This window comes from Perca fluviatilis, chromosome 5 (assembly GCF_010015445.1).
Source record: "Perca fluviatilis chromosome 5, GENO_Pfluv_1.0, whole genome shotgun sequence".
In the NCBI taxonomy this organism is placed as follows: domain Eukaryota; kingdom Metazoa; phylum Chordata; class Actinopteri; order Perciformes; family Percidae; genus Perca; species Perca fluviatilis.
In genome coordinates this window covers 25,357,140-25,383,542 of record NC_053116.1, presented here as the reverse complement: position 1 = coordinate 25,383,542, position 26,403 = coordinate 25,357,140, and the positions used below count along the sequence as shown (strand labels likewise).

At 38.7% G+C, this 26,403-nt stretch overlaps 1 protein-coding gene across 2 annotated transcripts in view; it reads right to left on the bottom strand.

Moving 5' to 3' along the window:
• The window catches only part of LOC120558931 (kazrin-like), a 217,245-nt gene that overhangs the window by 22,408 nt on the left and 168,434 nt on the right, over positions 1–26,403 (bottom strand). For both annotated transcript variants that reach the window (XM_039800292.1, XM_039800293.1), the window contains exon 5: positions 12,973–13,164. In XM_039800292.1, coding sequence (XP_039656226.1) covers positions 12,973–13,164 — 192 coding nt within the window. The remainder of the gene's footprint in view (positions 1–12,972; positions 13,165–26,403) is intronic.

Sequence of the window (26,403 nt, the reverse complement as noted above, 5' to 3'; positions counted from 1 at the left end):
TTGTTAGAGAGAGCAAAGGATAGGTAGTGCGGGAACATGGCTGGTATCTAATTGAGTTGTCTATATCCACGACGTTTCTCTTGCAGGATTGTTCAGGTGCTGCTGGAAATTCCGCCGGATGTCTTTCATTTCAGCCGGATGTCCGGTACTTTCTGCTTTCTTTGTGTTGACATTTTAAACTCCGGTCAATTTATGAGGACTATGGTAAACTGCTGCTCAGACCTCTGCAGGGTAAATCCAGACAGCTAGCTAGACTATCTGTCCAATCTGAGTTTTCTGTTGCACGACTATAACAACCTTTGAACGTACACATGTTCCACCGAAACAAGTTCCCTGCCGAGGCTATTTTGCAGCGGCACCGTGGCTCCGTGCAAGATGATTGTGATTGGTTTAAAGAAATGCCAATAAACCAGAGCATGTTTTTCTCCCATCCCAGAATGCTGTGTGGACTAACCAGACCCTCCTCCGCAGCGCTGTGGAGGAAAGTCTGGCAATGTGAGACTACTAATCGAGGAGCTATACTCTTTTTTTATATAGTCATTTTTATGTTGATTGATGTGTTGATTTGTCTGATTTAGTTTTTTTATTTTGTTGTCTGTTGTTGGTCAGTGTTGTGGGTGTACTGTATAATTTGCCGGTCTGCTTCCTCTTAGTATAGTAGTAGTAGGGTTACGGTATGTTCCAGTCACATTATACAAGAGGAGACATTTCTTGTATGTGTTGGTACTTTTTTCTTGCTGTGAAACCATGTCACCACAGGAAGCCTTTGTGTAAGTGACAAGAATTCAAACTGACCAGAGCTGCTGCTGTTTGTGAAGAAACAAACTACAAACTGTTTACAGCTGCCTTTCAAGCCTATGGGGGGGGGGGTGTCACGGTTTGATTTTCAAAGGTATTTTTTGGTGGGCTATCACTTTAAAACTCTACATGATTATATATATTTATTGTTATAAGGCCGACTACTCTGTGGGTAATTCCAGTGATAATCAAGTGTCAAACATTATTCAGCTCCAGGACAAAAGGCTCTCTGATGATCCTTGATTGTGAAGAAACTCAATCAAACTCAGGCATATCGTTAACTGCGGTTCCTACCTATCACTGTGGCACGCATTTCACATCCCACTCACTGCTTCTCTCTGGTTAAATAGCAACCCTCAGTGCCTCCTATTATGGTACAAATATAACAAGATCCCAGCCATGATTTCAGCTGAATATTATTTTTCTGCTTTTCGGTTTTCAACTCGATCTAACAATCCCTTCGGTCTCTAACAGAAGAAGTATAAGTGTATGCTAACAATACAGGGGTCTTTGAGGAATTAATGTTCGTAGCATATGGTATAATGTAATCTTTTATGCATTTCAGTGAATCAAATACTGTGTTTTAACAAAGACTGCCATCTAAGTTCAGTTCACCTGCAACAACAGAAAACAGGATAACAAAGATAGACCCACTTATGAACACCTCCTCAGATAACGATGCTCTTCATATTAATGCATGAAACCACTCCACATAGACACAACTTCATATAACTGAAGTCCTGAAGAGAAGGGACAGGCTTTTAGTCGGCTCTCAACATAATTATTTGGGGGAGAGAACAAAAGAGACATCGGCTCATTGGAGGGAGTCCATTGTTCACGGTTTGGGATTTTAAATCTGCCATGCAGCTGAATAATGAAGTAGGAGCCTCAGAGCTGCACAGTGTGCTCACCTCCTCACTTCCTCAGTAAAAACACACTCGTTGGTTGTATGAAGTTGATCTGCTTTGGTCCTTGTTAATGAAGGCAGTCCTTATTGTAGAGCAGGTCATGTTACTTCTGTATTAGATTTCTTTGCAGTCGTGTTGATATTCAAAAACATTAATTAAAGTTAATTATCATTTTATCATGAATGTACAAACCTTAGCATTGACATTTGACTCTTATTATAAGTTGATGCACAACCTAGAAGCTAGCCATTAAAAATAGATCAAGCATTGCACACTAATAGATGATCTGGGTGTATGAATTAGTGTGTACACAAGCTATTTATGCAGCAGAACTGACACACCAGGGAATCAGGGGGAGAATCACACTTTGATCCCATAACAGCACCTCATTACTCACCTCTCTGTCTTCACTGGATCCAAAACAACATTTACTGGCTGTAATCTTTAAAGAGGCTGAGCCTAATTTTTCAGGTACAAGCTACAGTATGTAACACCCCTGTAAGAGGCGAATGCAAAGACTGGGTCAAGTGTGACATAGATTCTGATACAATGGTACTTGCAAAATGTCTCTCTGTCTTACTCAGGTGCACTTGATTACCACTACGGGGGGCCACTGTGATGCACGAGTTCTCACACAAAATTGAATAGCAAAACCATCTTCATTACCTGTTATCATAAAGTGGTTGATAGTGTAGAGGAATTAAATCAGTAAAGACATTTTTTTCTGGATTAAAAAAGTTATTTTTCAAAAAGTAAAAGTCTTTTTCAAAAATAAAAAAGCCTTCATTTGTTTAAAAATAAAAGGTAGCAATAAAACTGCTGCAATTACTTGATTGTAATCAAGTCAAGTAGCCTAATGAGATTTGGCTGCACTGAGTGTGCGTATGTGTGTATTGATTTGTGAAGGAAGAGTCCTTGTAGACAAGGAAAGAGCTGCTTTCTGAGGACGGTGTAGCATGAAATGACACCAAAAAGAGCAGGCAGACTGCGCTTTGATGATACATAGATGTGTGCTGCTTTCATTTTAGCTCTGGATTGACTAGGAGTCCCACAGTGATAGTAATTAGCCAAAGCGCAAATAGTTAATTAAAAACACTTAGTTACAATCCATTAGATGTTGATGAGAAGTCCATACAGTGGTCTTTTCACCTTTCAAACAACGTCCAATTGCACCAGTCAAAGTGTGGTTTATTTTCTCATTGTTTCTTCACTTTGCGCTTTGGAGATCGCCAAGACGTTTTTGTAGTTCATCGTCATTTGTGTACTTTAATGTCAGGGGGATGAAATCACCCCACCAAGCTGACACCAAGCAGCAGTGTTTGGGTTGGATCGAGTGCCCACAGGCATCATAACAAACCTGCAATTGAGAGAGGTTGGCAATTATCCAATTATTAGTCCCACACCTCCACCATTAAACTCCACCTTAACAGCTACAGTGTGTCCACATGACACAAAAGCGGGGAGACACAGGAACGGACTAAAGACAGCAAGAAAAAATGAAGACTAGCAGACTGAAAAGTAGCGTTCCTCTCTGCATTCTCCATTTTGTATTCACAGGCACCAGAAATGTGCAGTTTTACTACCTACAATATTTTCTGCATGAGGTGGGGGTTTGGTGGGTTTGGGGGGGGCTCATTCAACAAAAGGGTTTCGTGGCAAGCTAAAGGATGATTTTTTTTCACCTTCCATGCCTTTTTCCTCCAAAACAAACCAAAATTTTTTATAAAAAACACAAAACACTCACCCCCCCCCCCCCCCCCCCTTCCCCCCCCCGGTTTTTTTCAAAGAGAAACAACATTTTTTTTAATAACAAATTATGGCGGCCACTCCTTTCCTTCACATACTTCATGGTCTTTTTTGTGCTTTGTTTTTAATTAAAAAAATTGCTGCCAGTGCTCCTTCTATCCCCACTCCACCTCCATCCAGGTGCCTCTGCGGGGCTTGGGGGTACAGTTCTTTGTGCCTGTTCTTGTTTTAAAACATCCTTGCGCACAATCTATTTCCTTCCTTCTAAAAAACACACCTCCTATGCCATCCTTTTGGTTATGCTGTCAAAACTTAAACTGTGGCCCGTGACCTGTGGGCTGTGGACCTAACCGTTATAATCTGCCTTTAACGTGTGTCCTGTGGCCATTCTGGCTGTTGTTCTACCATTTTGAACCACAATAAACACACTACCTACAACTATTTCACATTACAAACTTCATCTATTATATGGCTACATGTCTGTCTGCGTGCCTCGTGGTCCATTTTCTACAATTCTCCGTCATGCTGCAGTTATCATGCGTACTTATTTTCTCTGCTGTTTCCGTGTTCCTCTGTTGTCTGTGGTGCTTGTGTGTCAGTCTTGTCAGGGGCCCGCTTGGGTCATGGGCTGTGTGTCATGGTTCAGATATGTGCTTCCTGTACCTGCATATATATATATATCTGTATCTCTATATTCTTTCTTTTCTTTATAACTCCTATCTGTCTATACATATGTCTATACTGTGTATGTACATATATATATCATCACATATACACATGTTATATGCATATATTTTATATATATATACATATGTCACATGATATGCATATATATATATATGAGCTTTTTGTGTGATTTCAGGTGCTGTGGCGGTGGAAGGGGGTTTGGGAGGGGACTCAATCCGACTCTAACAGCGCCGGGGGTCTGTGGAGGTCAGGCCGGGTGAGGAACACAGGCAGCACCAGCTGCTCAACTCCGACACATTTACCATTGGGCCATTTACAAACGGGCATGTTGAACTTTATATAGTTGATTTCTCGCATAAAAGTCTCAGAAGTGAATTTGGTAGCGAAACATTGCAGTGTCTGGAATATGAGATTCTGTCTAATGTCTGTGTATTGGGGATTCGCTCAACCAATCAGCCACGGTCTCTAATGCGTGTGTGCTATCGACAAACTACAATCAGTGTGCGTTCTACGTGTGTGTGTACGGGGATAAGGCTCAACCAAGCAGCGCGCAGCTCATCTAAATATTCATGACCATACCATATTTGGAAGAAAAGCTCTTGTTACAAATAGGGCCAAAACACAGGGATGCATAAGGGCCAATAAAATATCAACCAGGCCATTTTCAGCCCAACTAATGTTGCATACCCCATTAGGAGACCATAATGAACAGTGTGAAATACCCTATATAATCATTCTATCACCCCTTTAACACCTGAGTCCGCAGCTCTACACAGTGAGCCATCGAAGCTCTATATGAAGCCGCTTCCAGGTCACGTATTTATCAGCTACGTCAGCAACTAGGTAACAATTTGTTTTGAGCTGATCTAAAATAACTGGTTACCTGGGCTTAGTTGAGGAAATACCCGATGATAGTTTTCACGTTTCTTTCCTCACATCTACAGCCATATGGACTACTACTACTTCATCACAGCCACCTACTAGCTACACATTGTGACTGATACATATTTTTTAACAGTAGGCCTAACGATAATTCATGGTCTAATGTTGTCGATATACACAATTGTTACCACCGAGTCACAGAAAAGTGGTAATACACGACGAGTTTGAATGCATGGTCTTCATGATTTACAGTCATTGTCTCTCCTTTTGTGTAACCTATATGGTATGGGATATAGTAATATATACCTCAGAATTTGCAAAACAACGGCTTGTAATACAGTGTTAACCTACTTGCAGTTTGGCTGCGAATTAAGCGAGCATGTTAATGAGTCTCTAATCGAATCATTCCATTCAGAATTATTATTAATTATTACAAGCCTTACCTCGGTGGTAACAATTGTGTATATCGACAATATTAGACCACGAGTTATCATACTGTTAAAAAATATGTATCAGTCACAATGTGTAGCTAGTAGGTGGCTGTGATGAAGTAGCTCATCAGTAGCTCATATAGAGCTTCAATGGCTCACTGCGTAGAGCTGCGGACTCGGGTGTTAGCTAACTATTATATTTATGTCACAAGATCGAAACCAGCTCGAACCAAACTTGAATGATTATATTGTGGGTTTTTTTGTAGGTGGCTGTGATGTGGTGATTACTTAGACAAACATTTTGGTGGCAGTAGATCTGGGAAACGATTTGAATGTCGCCAGTAATATGTTTGTGATTGTGTGACGAATCTGGTGACAGAGACGGACCACATCAGCAGCTGTTAGATAAACACAACATACGGAAACCAGTTAGGGTGGAAACCAGTAGGGCTATAACACCGGCCAAAGAGTAGTACATACCTGCAAACTAGTCGCTTTTCGACGAAAATCGCCGTTTTGAATGGGGTCCGAGACCCGGTGCTAATACGGCACCGGTGCCTTAACGACCGTTATCTACCGGACCAAATAGCAACGCGGATTTCGGTGCCTTATTTAGGTGCCACTTAGATGCCTGCGCTTCTTTCTGATGCTCCGAAAACGGACGTTATAGGGAACTGAAACATTGCCGCACAGGAGGCCAGTCAACACTACACTTAGCAGCAGGTAACGTTAGCCTACCGTTAGGTAACAGCTGGATTAAACACGGTTAAACAATTTTACAGCTAAACGGTGTAAAGTGTGTCTGTATTTCACTAGAGAGGACTCCAACACCGGACTGTAGCTGCCGTTGTCTGAAAAACACAGTCATGATGTTATGTTGCTCGCCTCGCCAGCCTCGTGGTGCATTCACTGTAATTGTAAAATACCCTTTTCCCATCCAGTGGTTGTTTGCACCATTTTGTGCTCCTTTTTTTTAGATCAACTTTTTATTGTTTTATATTTTTGAACATACAGAACAGACAAATACAATTGAACATACCTTTTTTAAATATATATATCTTTCGGTTCAGGCACCGTTTTAAAAGTATCGTATCATGTTGATAAGAGCTTTAAAATGAGAAAAAAATAATGGGACAAACAGAAATCAAGGGACATTTAAAATAGATAAAAATGTGCGATTAACTGCGAGTTAATTAGGACATTAATGCGATTAATCGCGATTAAATATTTTAATCGTTTGACAGCACTTATATATATATATATAAGTGCTGTCAAACGATTAATATATATATATACACAGTAGTAGAAAAGTTTGGGCACCCTGTAAATTTTCATGATTTTCCTTTATAAATCATTGGTTGTCTGGATAAGAAATTTCAGTTAAATATATCATATAGGAGACAAACACAGTGATATTTGAGACCACGGTTGTTTGCACCATTTTGTGCTTTTTTAGATCAACTTTTTATTGTTTTATATTTTTGAACATACAGAACAGACAAATACAATTGAACATACCTTTTTAAATATATATATCTTCGGTTCAGGCACCGTTTTAAAAGTATCGTATCATGTTGATAAGAGCTTTAAAATGAGAAAAAAATAATGGGACAAACAGAAATCAAGGGACATTTAAAATAGATAAAAATGTGCGATTAACTGCGAGTTAATTAGGACATTAATGCGATTAATCGCGATTAAATATTTTAATCGTTTGACAGCACTTATATATATATATATAAGTGCTGTCAAACGATTAATATATATATATACACAGTAGTATGCAAAAGTTTGGGCACCCCTGTAAATTTTCATGATTTTCCTTTATAAATCATTGGTTGTCTGGATAAGAAATTTCAGTTAAATATATCATATAGGAGACAAACACAGTGATATTTGAGAAGTGAAATAAAGTTTATATGATTTATGGAAAGTGTGCAAGAATTATTTAAACTAAATTAGGCATGTGCATAAATTTAGGCACCACAAAAGAATAATTAAATCAATATTTTGTGCATCCTCCTTTTGCATAAATAACAGCCTCTAAACGCTTTCTATAGCTTCCAATTAGAGTCTGGATTCTGGCGGAAGGTATTTTGGACCATTCTTCTTTGAAGAACATTTCCAGTTCAGTCAGGTTTGATGGTTTCCGAGCATGGACAGCCCGCTTTAAATCACACCACAAATTTTCAATAATATTCAGGTCTGGGGACTGAGATGGCCATTTCAGAACGTTGTACTTGTTCCTCTGCATGAATGCCTTAGTAGAATTTGAGCAGTGTTTAGGGTCGCTGTCTTGTTGAAAGATCCAGCCCTGGCTGATATTGAGTGGAATCCATGCGACCCTCAACTTTAACAAGATTCCCAGTCCCTGCACTGGCCACACAGCCCCACAGCATGATGGAACCGCCACCAAATTTCACTGGAGGTAGCAAGTGTTTTTCTTGGAATGCTGTGTTCTTTTTCCGCCATGCATAACGCCCCTTGTTTTGCCCAAATAACTCTATTTTAGTTTCATCAGTCCACAGCACCTTATTCCAAAATGAAGCTGGCTTGTCCAAATGTGCTTTAGCATACCTCAAGCGACATTGTGCAGAGAAAAGGCTTTTTCCGCATTACTCGTCCATGCAGCATCTCCTTGTGTAAAGTGCGCTGAATAGTTGAACGATGCACAGTGACACCATCTGCAGCAAGATGATGTTGTAGGTCTTTGGAGCTGGTCTGTGGGTTGACTGTGACTGTTCTCACCATCCTGCGCCTCTGCTTATCTGAGATTTTTCTTGGTCTGCCACTTCGGGCCTTAACTAGAACTGTGCCTCTGGTCTTCCAATTCCTCACAATGTTCCTTACAGTTGAAACTGAGAGCTTAAATCTCTGAGACAGCTTTCTGTATCCTTCCCCTAAACCATGATGTTGAACAATCTTTGTTTTCAGGTCATCTGAGAGTTGTTTTGAGGCTCCCATGTTGCCACTCTTCAGAGAAGAGGCCTCCTTAAATACCCTTTCTCGTGTATGGAGGTCAAGGGTCACTGAGGTTACCAAACCAATTTTGAGTTCTAATAATTAGTGCTAAAGGTATTGAAATCAATAAAATGACAAGGGTGCCTAAATTTATGCACATGCCTAATTTAGTTTAAATAATTCTTGCACACTTTCCATAAATCATATAAACTTTATTTCACTTCTCAAATATCACTGTGTTTGTCTCCTATATGACATATTTAACTGAAATTTATTATCCAGACAACCAATGATTTATAAAGGAAAATCATGAAAATTTACAGGGGTGCCCAACATGTCCCACTAAGAAAAGTGCCAATTCTACAAACAGTGAGTTTTTAACAATATTTACTATTATTTTGTGGTTGCTCAAAATGTGTCCCACATATTCGTCACCACCGTCAGATATTTATAAAAAGCAATAAAATCAGTCAACTACAAGGTTAACTACATTCTTGAGGACCCCATTTTCAAACCTTCAGCTCTACTGCATGCTTCAAGATCACTCAAGCTCCCTTAAGTTAGCTATTTTCTCTTAAACTTGTTCATATTTTTGGACACTGCTACTGTCGCAACCATAACACGTCAACACCGTCTCTTTTGTATGAAATCTTTTAGATTAGATTATGACATAAATGTATACTTTTAAGAAGAGGTCTGAAGTAGCTAGCAATAGAGGGGCAGCAAGATGGCCAATGTGAACAACTCATGCATATCATGTGAAAGAGTAGGTTTTTGTCACCACCGTCAGACGTCACCACCGTCAGGTTTTCGTGAATATCCTCACGGCTGTGGTTCAACCTCGAGGTTGCGGCCGAACCACAGCCATGAGCCCGTATTTATTGTAATCAACAATTATATTCTAGCCTCCGTTAAGGACCATTTGGAGGTTTTTGTCACCACCGTCAGAATGTACGTCACAGAAAACCTGACGGTTGGTGATGTCTGACGGTGGTGACAAAAACCTACTCTTTCACATGATATGCATGCTCAGGATTGTTATTTTTTTGAACCCAATAGTTAAATGAAGTTGTTAAGCAAGAAGCCATCTTGTGTGGTATACATTTTGGAATTGTTTGTTGTAATGAGGCCACTGTCACCAGATTAGTGTCACCACCCTCAGTTCTAAAGTCACCACCGTCAGAGGGAGTTTTATTTGTTTTAAATGAATATGCTTACAATATCTTTCTTCAGTGCTGTTGAGTTATTAAAGTAATAGTCTCTTTTAATACAAATATATGTTTGTTAAATAAAAAAAGTTTTTTTTCTATTTAGGCTTAAAGTAAACGTTGTATGATGTTAGATCTTTTAAAGGAGTACACGTGAAACAGTATAAAAAAGGAACAAAAGTGAATATTAAACATTTAACAGCATATATGTGTACTAAGAATGCCAGATAATGATTTAAAAACTCTAAATACATATTAGACCAAATAAATAAAAAATTATTTGCTTTTTATTGTGTCTGACAAAAACAAAGTAATAACTGTAAAAACGGCTATTTTATGAAACAAAATACAAAATGGGGAGGTGACACCGGTACATTTCTGAACAGCCAAGACCTTGGTCTATAATGATATACCTTCAGATGTTGTAATTTAACCAACTTTTTATTTTCAAAATTAAAACCGGTTTTTGCCAAAGTTTCAAGAATCAGTGATATGTATATATATATATATATATATATATATATATATATATATATATATATATATATATATATATATATATATATATATATATAAAATCCATGGGTCACTCTCTGGCCAAAAGCTACTTAAACATCAACTTCTGATTTATTGCTTATATAAAAAAGCTTTAAGAGCAAAAACAATTAAAAGATAGCAACAAGAATGTCTTTTCTTGAATTTGCCTCTCTGACCCTATTGCAACAGAACCATACTTGAATATGACAACAGCCAATTTCCTGTTATCCTTCCACACACCCCATCTTAATTGCAGACCAGATCCACCCTGCTTAACGTTTATGGACCTTGTAAGCCAACCAAAGTACCCCTTTATAAATCTTTCATTTGCCGCTGATTGCTGTCAGTGCCTGCTGGGCTCTGTAGGCTTTGGCCTTCATTAACAGGCCTGAGTCATACAATTGACTGTATAAGCCTGTGTGCAGTCTGTTCAGACAGCCAAACATCCCGCTGAAGAAGAGATAAGTGTTTATTTGATATGTTGCTCTATTCTATTCTGCCGCAGTCTGTTTTGCTTTTGTTCAATTCTTCCAAAATGCGTAGGCTGCAAGTGTCAAGTGAAATGTCGCAGCAACAAAATCCCCTGACAGCATGTCGTGTGTTTGTCTGTTACCAAATGGTGGTTTTGTGCTCTGCCTCATTCCATGGGCGATTCGTCTTTGAAAAGAATGATTCACTGCCACGCTGATGACATCTTTGCTTGATGCCCTGCAATCCGCTGTGCACTGACTAGCAGAACTGACTAGCAGAAGTAATGAACACAGGTTCATTACTTTAACCTGTGTCTCTATGAAGGCAATATGTATGTATGTGTATTCCCATTTTGCATTCACTCATGCTTAAAACTACAGTGGTTGTTCATTAATAGAGAGGAATCTGTACTATACATTGGTACTTCATCATTTCTGAAAGAATAATCCAAATTGCTCTCTTTTGCTGATGGCTTTTTTGTGGTGTCTTGTAGTAACAACATTAATATATATCTAATTACATTTAATCAGTATTTGAACATTAAAACCAATTATTCATAACAGCTAAGACAATAACTATAATTGAAGAAATTCCTGTGCAAAAGAATAAAAAAAATAAAATAAATTCACACCTTATTCTAATCAAGTAAAAAAATTTTTTTTAAATTTAAATAAAAAAAAAAAAAATAAAATTTAAAATTTTTTTTTTTTTTTTAAAAAAAAAAAATTAATTTTTTTGTGTGGTTTTTAAAAAAAAAAAATATTTTTTTTTTTAAATATTTTAATTTTAAATAATAAATTTTTTTTTTTTTTTTTTTTTTTTTTTTTTTTTTTTTTAAAAATAGTCTCTCTAATTATTGAATATTCAAGGTGTCTAGAAATGCATGACCTGCCTATTACTGTCTTAAATGTTTATTATTGTTCATTGATTTTGCCAAATTAAAGACTTAAATGTTCTTGCTTTTAAATCAAATCTCAGTCAAGTCTCAATAAAGTCGTTTTACAGCATTCAAGTCCAAGTCAAGACCTAATTCCCTATTATTGTGAAATATTAAGTCTTAGTCTGAAGTCTACAGATGGTTTATAAGAACAGCTTTTGTGTAAGTGTAATAAAACATTGAGCAGAAAGGTTTAGGTGAAGCTAATACAGACATATTAACATTTGTTTAATGACATCTTCCCCTGATCTTTAAATTCAAAATTCAGCGTACAGTGGTGATACAGAGGAGCTTCTACAGTACACTGTGCTGTAACGTGGGCTGTGCAGAGTGGGAACAGAGTGAAGGCGTGATATGCCTGTAGCTTCACGCTGCAGGCATATCACACCGCTCCCACTCTGCGTAAAGCTTTATGAAAAGTCATTGCATCGGTGTCCTCTCTCACCCCAAGATACCACTCCATCTCTCGAGCGGAAAACATGCTAATGTCACCATAACGCACCTAATGGGCAGCATTAACCACACTGTTATAGACACTCATGTTAACGTTATGGTAAGAAGTAAAAATGCACTGGTTTCAGCCCTATGGAGCAAAATGCAGCAGATTTTCTCTGAGTGGCAAACAGAAAAAACCTAAAGCAGCTGGGAGCAAAATGATAACAGAATGTTTTGAGTTTTGCAACGTCACTCTGCTTTGCATACTTCTGACTTTCACAATTTTACCTTAAAGGGCAAACCCACCCACAACTACTTGTGTTGTGGTCATCAAATATACAGTTGGTGGATATCAATTGTCATTTGTGAATTGTAATAATTGAATAATTTCTTTATGTTTGTGTGTGTACTGAATTGTCTTATGGATGTTTGTTGATAAGCTCTTTCGCACGTTAAGTTTAAAAGAAATGTTTTTGTTTTATTTTGTTTTTAAAAGGTGCCCTTTCCGTATGTCAAAATTAACAGGAATATTAAGGAGAGAGAGAGAGAGCGCACATCAGAAAATTGGCCTATCATTCACTATGGTCGCAATTGATTATTCCCTTTTTTTTTTTTTAAAGATGTTCAGGACAATTGTTCGCTTTATTTGACAGCTGACAGTTTTAAGAAAAGACACACAACACATGTGGAGAGATAGAGAGAGATGTATGAATGCAACTATGGTCCCCATGCAGCCCGAATCAAACCACGACACAGGTCTTAGACCACTGGGGCATCTTTATGTTAATTGCTTAAAAATATCCCATTAAAATGAATTCTAATTTCTTTTACCATTCACAAACCATTGAACTGAACTGTTAATATGATCCACTAATACTACTTCTTCTATCTCTTGCAACATTGTTGTCCATATTTTTGATAATAATGATGTCAGTGTTTTAAATCACACACACAGCTCCTTGTTTCCTTACCTTGCAGAGCCTCCTTGGCTCTGTCCAGCTCCTGCTCCTTCTGGGCCAGCTGCACGCGGAGCTCGGTGGCGGAGAGCACGTCGGCCGAGCAGCCGCCCTGGGTCTCCTCCAGGTCCTTACTCAACATGTCCTTCATCTGCCGCAGCAGGTGCACCTCCTCCTGGAGCTGGGCCACCTCCTCACGCAGCAGGACTAAAACACACAGAGACAAAACAGAGCTTTAGCATCCTGACATCAAAACATGTCCCAATATATTCTTGGTAAAATGTGAGTTATTTTGATTTTGCCAGACAGCCTGAGCAGTGAGTCAGTTTTTTGAGGCCACAGTAACAATGGAATTCCAGAAGCTGGAGAAGGGTTGCAGAGATGGTTATGTCTGAAATGCAAAATTGATTTAACGTAATCATAGGAGGTTATGGTTTAATTTGTAATTGAGATAAGAAGCATCACAGGGATGGGTGAGGTCCAGTGGATAAGTAAAGACATAGATATTATAACAAAGTTTATCTTTGCTGCTGCCTTTTGAACCTGCTACGTGTTGGCAGGAACTATGAGAAAAGAGAGAGAGGTGTATCCATTCAATATTCAGTGATTGGTGCTTTAAAGAGCTCCTCCCTGTCGTTGACACAAAGATGCAAACTACAAAATGAAAAGAGCAGCAGAGAGAAATAGATTTTTCCAACAATTTGACCCACTGGAAAATCTCTCAAAGAATCAGCAGAAGAGAGACAACTTCACTCAGTCTTAAAACAAGCCACAACAGATAAATGTCACACTTTAAAGTCTCAAATAAAACCTCAAAAAAATAAATACTTAATCTAGAAATAGGTCATTTTTTTCTGCACACTGAATGTGCTTGTTTAGGTGGAGCATATGAAGAGTAATTTATATAAGGATGAGTAGAGTCATTCTGTTCAATTTCATGCATCCTCAGGGCAGGGGGTTGGAGGGGGGGGTGGGGGTAAGGAAAACTGCTCAGCCCCATCTCGCATGGCTCTACTATCAAGTGCCGCCCATAAATCACACTTGATACTCCCACACCCCAGCTCCAATATTACTGTCTGAAAGAATAAAATCAATCAGCGATGAATGGGAGAACTTAGAATAGGAGAGTGAATGTGCCAAAATGCTGCGAGAGGAACAGAAGAATTCAAAATAAAATACAGATTGAACTTTAGCTTTTTAGTAAAGGGTATGATTAATTTGCAGTGTGAAAATGTATAGTAAGGATCAACATACAGAGTTAGAAGAAGATTTACAGCAATGTTAGTCAATTAAGTTGCTTTGCATTCTGCAGAGCATCAGTGGAAATATTCCTCACATACAGTACGTTTGCCCATAATGCCCATTTAATACTTTATGTCTTTCACCAGTATTACACCAGCCTTGAGATTAAGAAATCCGTATATGATCATTTAGAAAATATTAAGCAACTCTATATTTCCACCAAACAATCTAGCTTTTACGGTCCAGTATTCTCCATTTAGAATTAGCAATAAATGAGCCTACTGTGCTTTAGAGAGGACCGTACTCTGTGAATGTATTTGTATAGTTCAACTACAGTAGTTCTCTGTGCATAGGACAATAAAGGTTTTGCATCTTTTAGATGCAGTACTTTTAGATTTTTAACCTCTAGTGTCACAAAATTGGACGGGTCACACTGGAAATGATCTCTACATAGTAACTCTGAAAAGTAATCCAACAGTTTATCCCACAGTTAGGATTTCTGTGTAGTATAAGTAAGTCAGTCCACAGGATGATTGTAGGTCCCTGAACCACTGTCAAAACAATATAAAAATGTCTATCTCTGTCAGACATTTCTATGTCTATATCGTTCTAAGCGTCCGAACTGTGTTATGGCAATATTAACGTAATTTGGACAACACTTTATGTTGCACTGATCCTTGCACGTTATAATAATTTTGTTCTTAATAAAATGAGAAAATACTCAGCACTTTTCCTTTGTCAAGTATTTCATTTCACCTTTATCGGTATAGAAGACTTTGGCCATATCGCCCTACCACAGATAGATCTTTTCTACGAAAACAAGGTAAAAGTCTGTCATCTACAGGGGGTGTTTCTGTTATTTTTTCCAGACAAAATGCAAAAACCAAATACATAGATAAGCTTCACAAAGCCAGTATTTCTGTGTATTCCCTGAATGTGTCACCTGTGACAAATTTATTGTTTTTGTATGTTGTTGACTGCCAACTATGTGAATGACACACGTATCTTTAATCCTGCAGTTCGGCCATGACACTAACAATTCACTCCTCTTACAGCAGACCTGGTGTGATGCTCCCATTTTCCCCTCCTGCACCCACAGTTGTGAATAATATGTCGATATGAGGACAGTGGAGATGGTTCAACACTACAACAAACTGTGACAACAAACTATAATGGAGGATATGTGGTGTATGCAGCCTTGCTCTGATGCATTTTTAGCACCATATGGATCACTAAAGCTCACACCTTTTCTCCCCTGAAACTAAATCAACCTTTAAAACCATTTCACTGATTGTACAACGTGCACCTGCTTGAGTCCTTTAATTTGTGTTCACTGACTAAATGTGCTAAGGATAAGAGCTACCCGCTAAATAACGAAAATGAAATGTAAAAGGGGTCATTAGGAGAAGGGTCGAGAGAAAAACGTTGGCGTTGGAGTGTCATTACACAGAGGTATACTTAATGGACCCGATAATAGAACCACATTTTACGGAGCAACTCAAGCAGCAACACCCTTATTGGCAAACCAAAGAGCTGGCCCGTTCTGGAAACCACCGACCGCAAGATACAGTTCATTGGTGTTTAAAAATCCTATAATAGTCACAGACTCAATTTGATTACTTTTTCATTAAGCTTGCATGTATTGACAGAGTCAGAGACAGAGACAGAGTCATAAATAAAGGACATGGACACTGAAAATGTGGGTTGTATATATTTTTAATAGCCAACCTATAAATGCTGGCTAAAAATTTTGGTTTACGGCTCATACCCTTATAGAATAAAGTTGCTTCTTTGATAACTGGGGCCTCATATGTTTAAAAATGTGCAGATAAAGTCACCGGTACATATCTTTGAATACAAACTATGGAGACATTGATTTAAAACCTCCCACAGTAAGCTGTAATAACCACAACTTATCCATAAAAAACATTTCAGCCAGCTGTGCAATTGATCAATGCAGAAGGATAGATACTGAACAAAACACAATTATATAAAAAATGATTTCACCGCTGCAACAAAAAGGGGAAACTTCACTTGTTGTTGCAAACTGCTAAGGTGTAATTTTACACTGTCTGCTGTTTATAACAGCGGGACATCACATAAGTGTAAATAAAAACCATTTCTACAAGGTAACAGACAGTCCAGATGATATAAGACTCTACCTGAACTACCCTCTATTTGTTACTTTTTTAGTCTTTGTAATAAAAAAATAAAAAATGTATTCTTTCCTTTCAATTTGTGTTTAATGTTTTATGGCATTATGTGAAGTACTATGCATTACTTTGTGTATTAAAAGTATATCAATAAACTTGCCTTGCCTTACTAAATGTCATGCATACCTATGGCAAATTACAAGAGAATGTTCAATCCTACTGTAGTCTTACATCAGTAAGTGCTAGACCGAGGTGTTGATGTGTACATAATGGACTGCATTTATATAGCTGTGCATACTGTTTGTGTGATGTAGAGTATATGTTGCAGACATATACAGTACACCAATTCTCACCTCTTCTCAAAAGACTCACAAGGACACAGATGCTTCATGCTAAAAATAAGCCTATGTTAAATATGGTGAAGATGTAGATTTGACATCCTCATACTGATTTAAATGAAACGCTTGATCAGTCATGTCATAACACTAATAAGACAACCAGGAGGTCTTCGTGAAAACGGTTTGCAGCGATGATTCAATATGTGTACTTTACTTGCAAGAGGACCCTCAGCATCTATGATAGGAAATGCAAAATGAACTAAGTTATTAGCAGAGTGTGCAAGGTGGAAACAGATATGTTGGTCTTTCCAGCTTTGTGCAGGCGAGCTCAGTGCTGGAGCTCTCTAGATAAGACAGTCAGAGGTTGGGGGGACGGTGTGGTGGAGGGGAGCGGAGACAGCCACCTATTTTTCAACATCCGCATTGTCTCTAGGTTGGCAAGATGAATGCACTATAAGCTCTGCATTACAAATGACAGTCAGAGTGGGAGCCTTCTGATAAGTGCAATCTCCCCTGCTCTCCCCTCCAGGACTCTGTGCAGTTCATTCCCATGGAGGGTCCTCCTGTCTGCCAACATTTGTATCATGGAAGGTGTGAGGCTCATAATTTAGCAGGCTTATGTATATGCAAATTAACATATTCATCTTCTTACGTGTTTCAGATATTACATTTTGCCTCCCATTTTTTTGACTTTTTACATCATATTTGCTATTTGTTTTAATTTTGTGCAAATAAATAAACACATTCTTGCTAATTGTATATGATACTGTGCACTATTGCAGCCATTGAATGTTTCTGATTTTCTTTGGATTTAAATCCATTAAATGACTTGTGTAACACATCTGGTGGAAAGAAGCCATCGTAAAACATCTCAAAGCACATGTATATAGAGAATCGTGTATTAGGTATTGATGGAGAAATCTAGGGGACTAACAACTTCATTGCAAAAGCCCTGAAAAAAAGCATGAAATATCACAAAATAAAATATGAGCTAAATAAAATGGCCGGTATTCATATTAAACATGGACCTTGGGTAATTTCTGAAAGATTTAAGTGAATTCTAAAAAAAAAAAAAGATGTAAAGTAGAAAAATAATATGAATATGTTTTTCAGATTGTATTCATGAAATAATTTCAGCACATCAACCAGTCAAATGTTACACATGCCAACCAAGGACGCTGTTTTTAGCTGCACTCCTGCTCAACTGTCAAAAAAACCCTTCTGACTTTAATTACATCTCTTCCCAAACAAAAAAAAAATAGATGACAAATATAAAAAGAGATGTTTCTGGCACACGGAAAGTTTGACAACACAGGGTTGTGTTTCAGTTCGCAGTGGTGTGACTGTGTTGCCATCACAACCTCGGTACTAGTAGGGATGAGAGGATGTATCAGGGTCGGATGTTTGCTGACTCTCTGCTGTTAGCTCAGCCTTCAACACCACCTGTTCCCCACTGGCTGACGGAGGCAAGACATTTTCTGCTCCTGCAGCTACCGCAGTCTGACATACAGTTAACATTTTAACTTAAAGTGGGCATATTATGCTTTTTGGCTTTTTCTCTTTCCTTTATTGTGTTATATATCTTTTTTGTGCATGTAATAGGTTTCCAAATTGAAAAAGCCCAAAGAGAAATACCATCTTAAAACAGAAAACAAACTGCTCCAAACAGCTCTATTGTAGTCCAGCCTTTACTTCCGTGATGAACGTGCGTCACTTTGTAACACAAGTTGGGGGGGGCACACAATATTCACTCTCTTTTAGCTCCATTTGTGGTTTCTACAGAACCAACTCCTGGGGGAAATACCTAGCTGTATAGATGTTCTGACATTTGGTAAACATAAACATCATTACCACTTTGAACTCACACATGCACTGACTTCACAGTCTTACCCCCCCAACCCCCGGACTTTCTTCTACCCACCTACTGTGCAATATTTAATATTTAATACTTTTGATTATTTTGATAATACTGCCTACCTGTTCTTAATACCCAGAAATATACAAAATTGTGAACAGGGAGTTTTTTATTTATTTATTTTTAAATAGTACAGGCTTAATGTGTTTATCTGACTGCAACTGGGAAGTCCCACATGGATTAAGTTGAGGCTAATGACGAGGGGAAAGAAATATTAGCATTTATTGACCCTCCCTTCATATCCATTCCGTTCCAATTCCCTAAACAGGATCGCCTCTAGTTATTATGATTCATCGAAACAGTAAATAAAATCTCCATCCCCGGCCATTGATGTAATGACTGCTTAAATGTGTGCATTTGCATAATAGTGGCCATGCATCAGCTGACATGCATTTGGTAGCAGTGAATTATGAATCTGATTAATGTCATTTCCTATTTGTATGATTTAAGCAAAATGGCTGAAACTGTCTTCCTAAATAATCCTGCAAGCCTTTGTGTTACAGCTTTGTAATGCTAGAAACCTAATTAAAATTGTTCCAAAATATCAGCACTTCTGCAAATCTGTCATCTCCTGGACTTAATGGTTCAAAAAAGGGATTAAACATTTGAGGAGAAAACATCAAACCACCGCATTTTTCAAAAATGACAAAATTCAATTCAATTCAATTTTATTTATAGTATCAAATCATAACACAAGTTATCTCGAGACACTTCACAGATAGAGTAGGTCGAGTCCACACTCTATAATTTACAAAGCCCCAACAATTCCAACAATTACAGTAATTCCCTCAAGAGCAAGCAGTGCGACAGTGGCGAGGAAAAACTCCCTCTTGGGAAGAAACCTCGGACAGACCCAGGCTCTTGGTAGGCGGTGTCTGACGGTGCTGGTTGGGGATGTGATGAACAGTGGCAGTAATAGTCACATTAAAGATAATGGAACAGTGACTTCAAATGGTAGTCGTAGTAGTTCATGTATGTCATATCAGTGCGCTGCAGGGCGTTACGGAAAGCTTCTTACTGTGTTATAACACATTTTAGACCCTACATTTTGACCATTTGTTTTAAAATCTGCTATTTTTCTGGGTCCACAAAGACTACTCAGACATTGTTCTCAGTGTATCTCATTCCATAGTAACACATAATAGCCTCTCTCTGTCTGTGTCTCCATGTCACTCTCAGGGCCCTATCTTGCACTCAGCACAATTGCCTTTGTACACCGACGCATGTATCATTCCTATTTTGCACCCGACGCACAGCGGACTATTCCTTCCACAGACGCACGTCGGTAAATTAGGGAAAGTATTTGCGCTCCTGGGGGCGGTTCAGCGAAAAGAGAAGGCGTGTTCCGGCCGAAACGTTACTTGGTGCTATTCTGCAGTTTCAGAAAACAATTCCGCCACTGACCAGGAAAAACCTAGTCTAAAGTCAGTGGCGCTAGTCTAAAGTCAGTAGCGCGTTATTCAGATGCTATTTTAGGGGCGATGCTTGGCCATACGAAGGCAGCGGTAACAACGCCGCATACACTTCTCTCATCTAAATGGATGCAGCAGTTCCACATTTTGCAAACCATACATAATTACAAAGGAAAATATTACTGAAAATGCGCTTCAGGTGTTTGGATAGATCAGGAGGCACTTTACAGTACAGTCCTCAAAACGTCGCAGCATTCTTTGTGGCTTGTTGTGTTTTACACAACATTTCCATGAATTACGGATGTGTTGATGACATAAATGAGGAAATATTAGAGGACTTAAGGAGACGTGATATTGAACTACGGCGGGATCTGGTCCGGGAGTAATGCGCGATGTGTTCCTGATGGAGCGGGTGGACGGAGATGGAGTGGGGGGAGGAGGAAGGGGCACAACAGGACCAGGTGGTGCATTTGGAGGTATGCTCCATGGCTGCAGCAATCCTCTCCAGACTTGAGGAGATGCGCCTGAGGGGCCGCAGCAACATCGCCACCCGGCCAAGACAGGCATTTATTACTTTGCTGCATCCCAGACAGCTCCCGCTGGCGTGCGCCAGGCAAATCCGCTGTCATAATAGCAATCCGCCATGGAACAAGCGCGCCTGCTCTTAAAGGGAATGTGAGATGACACTCTGATTGGTTATTTTCACGTTACGCCCAAACCACACCTAGCTACTTCAGACCAACCCATTTTAGATTTTGCATCCGCCCACAAAGCGACTTGCGTTTTGCGTTTCATACTTGCGTTTCAGATCGTTAAAATAGGGCCCTCAGTGTCTCCCAGAATCTCTCTTGTCCTGCACTGTTCTTCCAGTTCCTCCTCTCCCACTTCTACAAAAACAGCAGGACTAAGAAACCAAAGTTGAAAACAGTCCGGCAATGTGTCAGCGAAGCCAGTGGCCATGAGGCAGCTGAAATCGGACTTGGCTGGAATGTGATTGGAGGTCAAAAATTGATAAGTAATGACAGTAAGTGTCTAGAGGGGGGACATTTTTAGATTGGTTCTCCCTCTTCAGAGTGAGTGGGAGGGAAAGCCAGAGTGGGGTTCAATTTTTGCCTGTTACTGGAGACAAAATCAATTAACGGACCTATTGTTCCCACACAATTCTCCTTCAGCTAGCTTTCAAAGTGAGGACATACAGTACGTACAGCACAGGCCCACAGTATAGAGCAGTTGTGGCTTGCTACTATATCATGGGTGCACATACTGTTTAAAGTCTTCTTAACAATGTATAAATAATGGAACAGGCACACTAACCTAAATATTTATGTCACATAATAACAATGTGATTTAGACACATTATGTGGATGTACGGCTTCAATTACTGCAATATAATATCCCAATCTAACAAAACCAACAAATCATGAGACGGCATACCGGGTCCAGCTACAGTGCTAGATAATCAATTTCCTACCTATTCAGACATAAATCCTCATGAAGAATGTTCGATATAATGACAGGACAATGTTGTAAAGAAATGCAGCACTAGCTAGGTTACAACATCATTTCTCCCGCAAAGATGAATTGGTCTATGTACAACAGTTAAACCTTATCCGCAGTTTGAATGCAGAGCATATGGTACCGCAGTTATTGAGGACAGAACAACCCAAATCAGGAATGTGTTATATAAAAAAGGGGATGAAAGATCAGTCAGGGTCAAGAATTTGAGCGGCAAGGGCTTTCATCAGGGGAGGCGACAGATCACATACTCTTATTTGTTTTAGACTTGGCAACTCAGGCGTGGCCCTGCTTGAATAATTACATTCAATTCTCTCTAAAAACCACAACTCAGAGATGCTATGCTGGGTTAAAAGCATGACTCTTCTCAGCACTCCTTTAAATATACTTGAAAATAAATGAATCACTCAATTTAGAATGCTCATGCTAATGTGATTAAGATTTTTCAGAAGATTCTTTTTGTTCAGGACAAAAACTTCCCATCATCTCGAGTAATGAGCCAAAGTGCACACTCAGAGGGCAGCAGTGGAGCTCAGCGAACACTTTAGCAACTTCCATCTCCTGTCCAATTCAAAACCTGTACAATGTCACCTATTTACAAGTGCTTCATTACAGTGGTGAGATAAAATAACTAATGATGTACTTGGTAATTATATGAATATGAATTTTATTTATCCCTAAAGGAATATTCTGTTTTAATTCCTTACATGCAGACGCTTATCAATGACACATTTCAAGCCGGGGTCCTCGGGTTCAGTCGGTATTTTGACTCTTTTCTCATCCTGTTGCCGCTACAGTCTTTGTGACGGAGCAAAGAGCAACCGAGCCAGCACTTTACCAGCCAGACTCCTATAAAATCCATTATAATCAGCAGTGTTATTCAGTCGGAAACTACAGAGAGCCTCCAGGCTAATGCACCACGCACCCCCTGCGATACGGTTCCATTTCCCTGTAATGATTATATCCCAGGAAGCACATGAATTTCGTGGATTTATCCACAATGTATAAGGTTAGAAAAATGACACAGAAAGGTATTTAAAGTGATGGGTGATAGAATGCAAAACCAATTTTACCCTATCATAGTTGAATAACAAAGCTAGATGTTGACGTCAACCTCCCAAAACCTGTACCTTTGTCACGCCCATGGGTGTATTAAGAGAACGGTCACGTCCCAACATTTATATAGGCTACACAGTCTTCTGAATCTAGGTCACGCAGATCTCTGCTATTCCATTACAAAATTCACTTCTGAAACTTTTTTATGCGAGAAATCAACTATGCAAAGCTCAAATATGGGCCGTTTTACGAAAATGGATGGCTAATTTTGGCTAATTTTGTCCGACTGTGTGTCGGAGTTCAGCGGCCGGTGCTGCCTGGGTTGCTGCCTCGCCGCCTGGCCTGCCTTCCTTCACAGACCCCGGCCTGCTGTGAGCTCGATTGAGCTCCGTTACGGCTGGCAGCCCACAGCACTCCATACCCGCTCAAAGTCACTGTTTTTTGGGCTAATGGACTACCAAACGCCGCTGCTCTGACAGAGCTCCAGGGCCTGCAACTCCTCTGTTCCTACTAAATGTCCGGTGTATGTGAGTGACAGCGCGGTCAGCGAGCTTTTGTTATGTGTGTAATTATAATGTGTTGAGTTATTTAAACAAACGATTGGGGAAATAAACGAAATAAATAAACACTTGTCCGCGAGTCTCATTGATAGAGCCTGCGGCTGCATGTTAATATTTTCTTTTAATTCTAATTTTTATTAAAATAAAAAAATTTTTTAAATTTTTAAAAAATAAAAAAAAAACTTTTTTTTTTTTTTTATCTTTTTTAAAAAAAAAAAAAAAAAAAAAAAAAAAAAAAAAATAAAAAAAAAAAAAAATAAAAAAAATTAATTATAATTAAAAATATAAAAAAAAAAAAAAAAAAAAAAAGATAATTTTTTTTTTTTCCATTTTTTTTTTTTTATTTAAAAAACTTTAAAAAAACATCTTTTTACTAACAAAAAAAAAAAATTTTTTTTTTTTAACAAACCCCCCGGAAGTTGTAGCTCTATCAATGAGAGCTAGCTAGCCTCCTCTTAGAATTCCTCTGAAATTCACAAATATTCATTAACTTGAAATCGGACACCGTTGCTAGCTTTATGAGACATTTAGGTAGATGTTGTATAAGTGGTGTGACGAAATTCAAACTTTAAATATAGCTACTCTAGTTATGCCGGCAGCCAGCCAAGAGTAACTGGAACTGTGGTAAGAGATTGCTGGTGTAACAAGCTCGCTGACCGCTGACTTGATTTCTCGCTTAGAAAAGTCTCAGAAGTGAATTTAATAACGAAATAGCCCAACAAACAATGTATAACTTGGCAGTGTCTGAAATATGAGACCCGCTGTCGAGTCTCCCATGTGTTTCTATGTAGTTTGCTCAAACCAATCAGCGCGCAGCTCATTCTAAATATTCATGAGCATACCATATTTGGAAGAAAAGCTCTTGTTCCAAATAGAGCCATATTCACAGGGTAGTTAAGGGCCTAATAAAATAGCATTTGGGTTAATTTTCAGCCCAACCAGTGTTACATACCCCATTAGAAGACCTTAAGGAACAGTGTTAAATACCCTATATAATCATTCTATCACCCCTTTAAAGTTCTATACACTCAATAGTATTATGGATGCCTTCCATTTTCTTTCTTATTTAAACTCTTAATTCTCAGAATGGTAAGATATTTTTATTCACGTGAAACATTCTCCTACACACACACACACACACACACACACACACACACACACACACACACACAGATAGGTATGTGCACACCCCTATGCATTACTGAATGCATGGTGGGGTACGGATTAATGTTTGCCCTTTGCAGGCATGTATGCAAACAGCAGCCATTATCTGACCTTTAATCTAAGGGAATCGGTTTGTGTCCTCAGGACAAAAAAAACCTCACTGGACAAACTGCATTGCAAATGATGTTAAACTTTTTATACTTTGGCTGTTGATGCCACTATCTGTAAATTTGCCCTCCTTAAAGATGGAGTGCGATACGTTTACATATAAATGATTGTCCGTTACACTCAAGCCCTTGCCAAACAAGTTCACACAATGCTGAGTTCTCAGAATACCATTGAGTTACCACGAGTTGTGGTGTCTGGTGTCTATTGTTTAAAAAATTTACCAGTGCTAATACCAGTACCCTTAAAGTGCTCATATTATTCTTTTGGCTTTTACCCTTTACTTTATTGTGTTATATATCTTTTTTGTGCATGTTATAGGTTTACAAAGTGATAAAACGACAAACGTGTGTCACTCTGCAACACACATTATAATGCTCGCCTAGCTGCTAGCATGGCACGCCCTCATACTCTGCTTCTGACTGGCTGGTAGTCCTTACCTAGCTATTACGCATGTGGGACTCCCAACAAAGATGGAACAGAAGTGAGATGCCTCACTCTGTAGCTAAAACGGAGAACTCAACAAAGAGAGGAGCTGCAGAAATGTGTAGATCAACAAAAATAGGGTGTTTTTTGAGAATTAAACCATGTAAACCTATTCTGATATAACCTCTTATACAGTATGAATCTGAAATTTAGCATAATATGAGCACTTTAAAGTGATACCAATAGAGTACTTTGATACCTTTTTTTTTTACTTGATTCAATACCCACCATGTGAATGGAAGTATCTCAGCACTCTGAACTGCCAACTCCGTCAAATATACCGCAGCGCGCTTCACCACACCACAGACTGTATGGGTTGTAGCTGCTGTGGTAGTGGGCCAATCACATGTTACATTAAATCAAACAACGCTTGCGGTAAATGCAGGTATTGTTTGACTGGTGAAGTTTCAATACTAGTTGGTTCTTGATTATTTCGTTTAATACCTTAAAAGGTACCAGAAGGATGAGAAGAAGCGTCCAAGAAAAGTTTCTGGAGCAGATGGTCCAGATAAAAAAAAAACTTTTTAGAGTCGTTTAGATGAAGGATTGAAGTAAAAACAAAAATCGTCCAGAGGGGTAGGGGAGCGAGCTGTTTCCATAACTCTCTCACAGTGGAGGTTTAAATGTTACCACGGTGACTTCAGGGAAGCAGGAGGATTTTCCAGTTCTACAGCGAGCTATCCTGCAGGTATACATCATAAGCACATTTTAACAGTGCTTGTGTATTTACACTCACTGCGAAAGGGGGCAGACAAAAGTTTTGCATGGCAGCTTTAAAGTACCATACCAATGATGTAAATCAATTATGTATAGGCTACTTTCCATCATAACTTACCATTTTGCAAATGACGCTGCTGTGTTTTAGAAATGTGACTATATTTTTTGAATTTCACTGATTTCCATCACAGCAAACATCAAGTCTGCTTTCATTTTTGTTGAAGTTACTTAAGGTAATGCACAGTAAGGTAATGCAGTGCTGACCTTTTTAAATCAACTCTAACACTTGAAAACATGCAGACTCACTGTGCTCACTGTGATGAATTACACAACTCAAGCAAGTTTCAAGGTTTCATTTGCTGATTGATTTTCATATCGTACAAAAATGAACGCAAACCCAGAGCTGTCTGGATTGGTGTCCCACAAAAAACTGTATAGAATCCATTTGAAAATGGTCAGCATAAATTGACACACATAATCAGTTGATAACATGCAAACTAATATGGCTATTTAATTTGGTTGCAAGAGGCTGCCTGTGATTTGAGCTATTTAATATTATTCCTAAACAGAGAGAGGGAGTGATTGTCACAGGTACAAATGAGGTGTTCAAAATCTGCCAGAAGGGCAGAAAAGGTGAAATGCATCACATGCACGTCCTTGTGAGAGTGAAAGCACATTTTCATATCGGATCCTGCACAAATCATTAAGGGCAGTTTGCCGAAA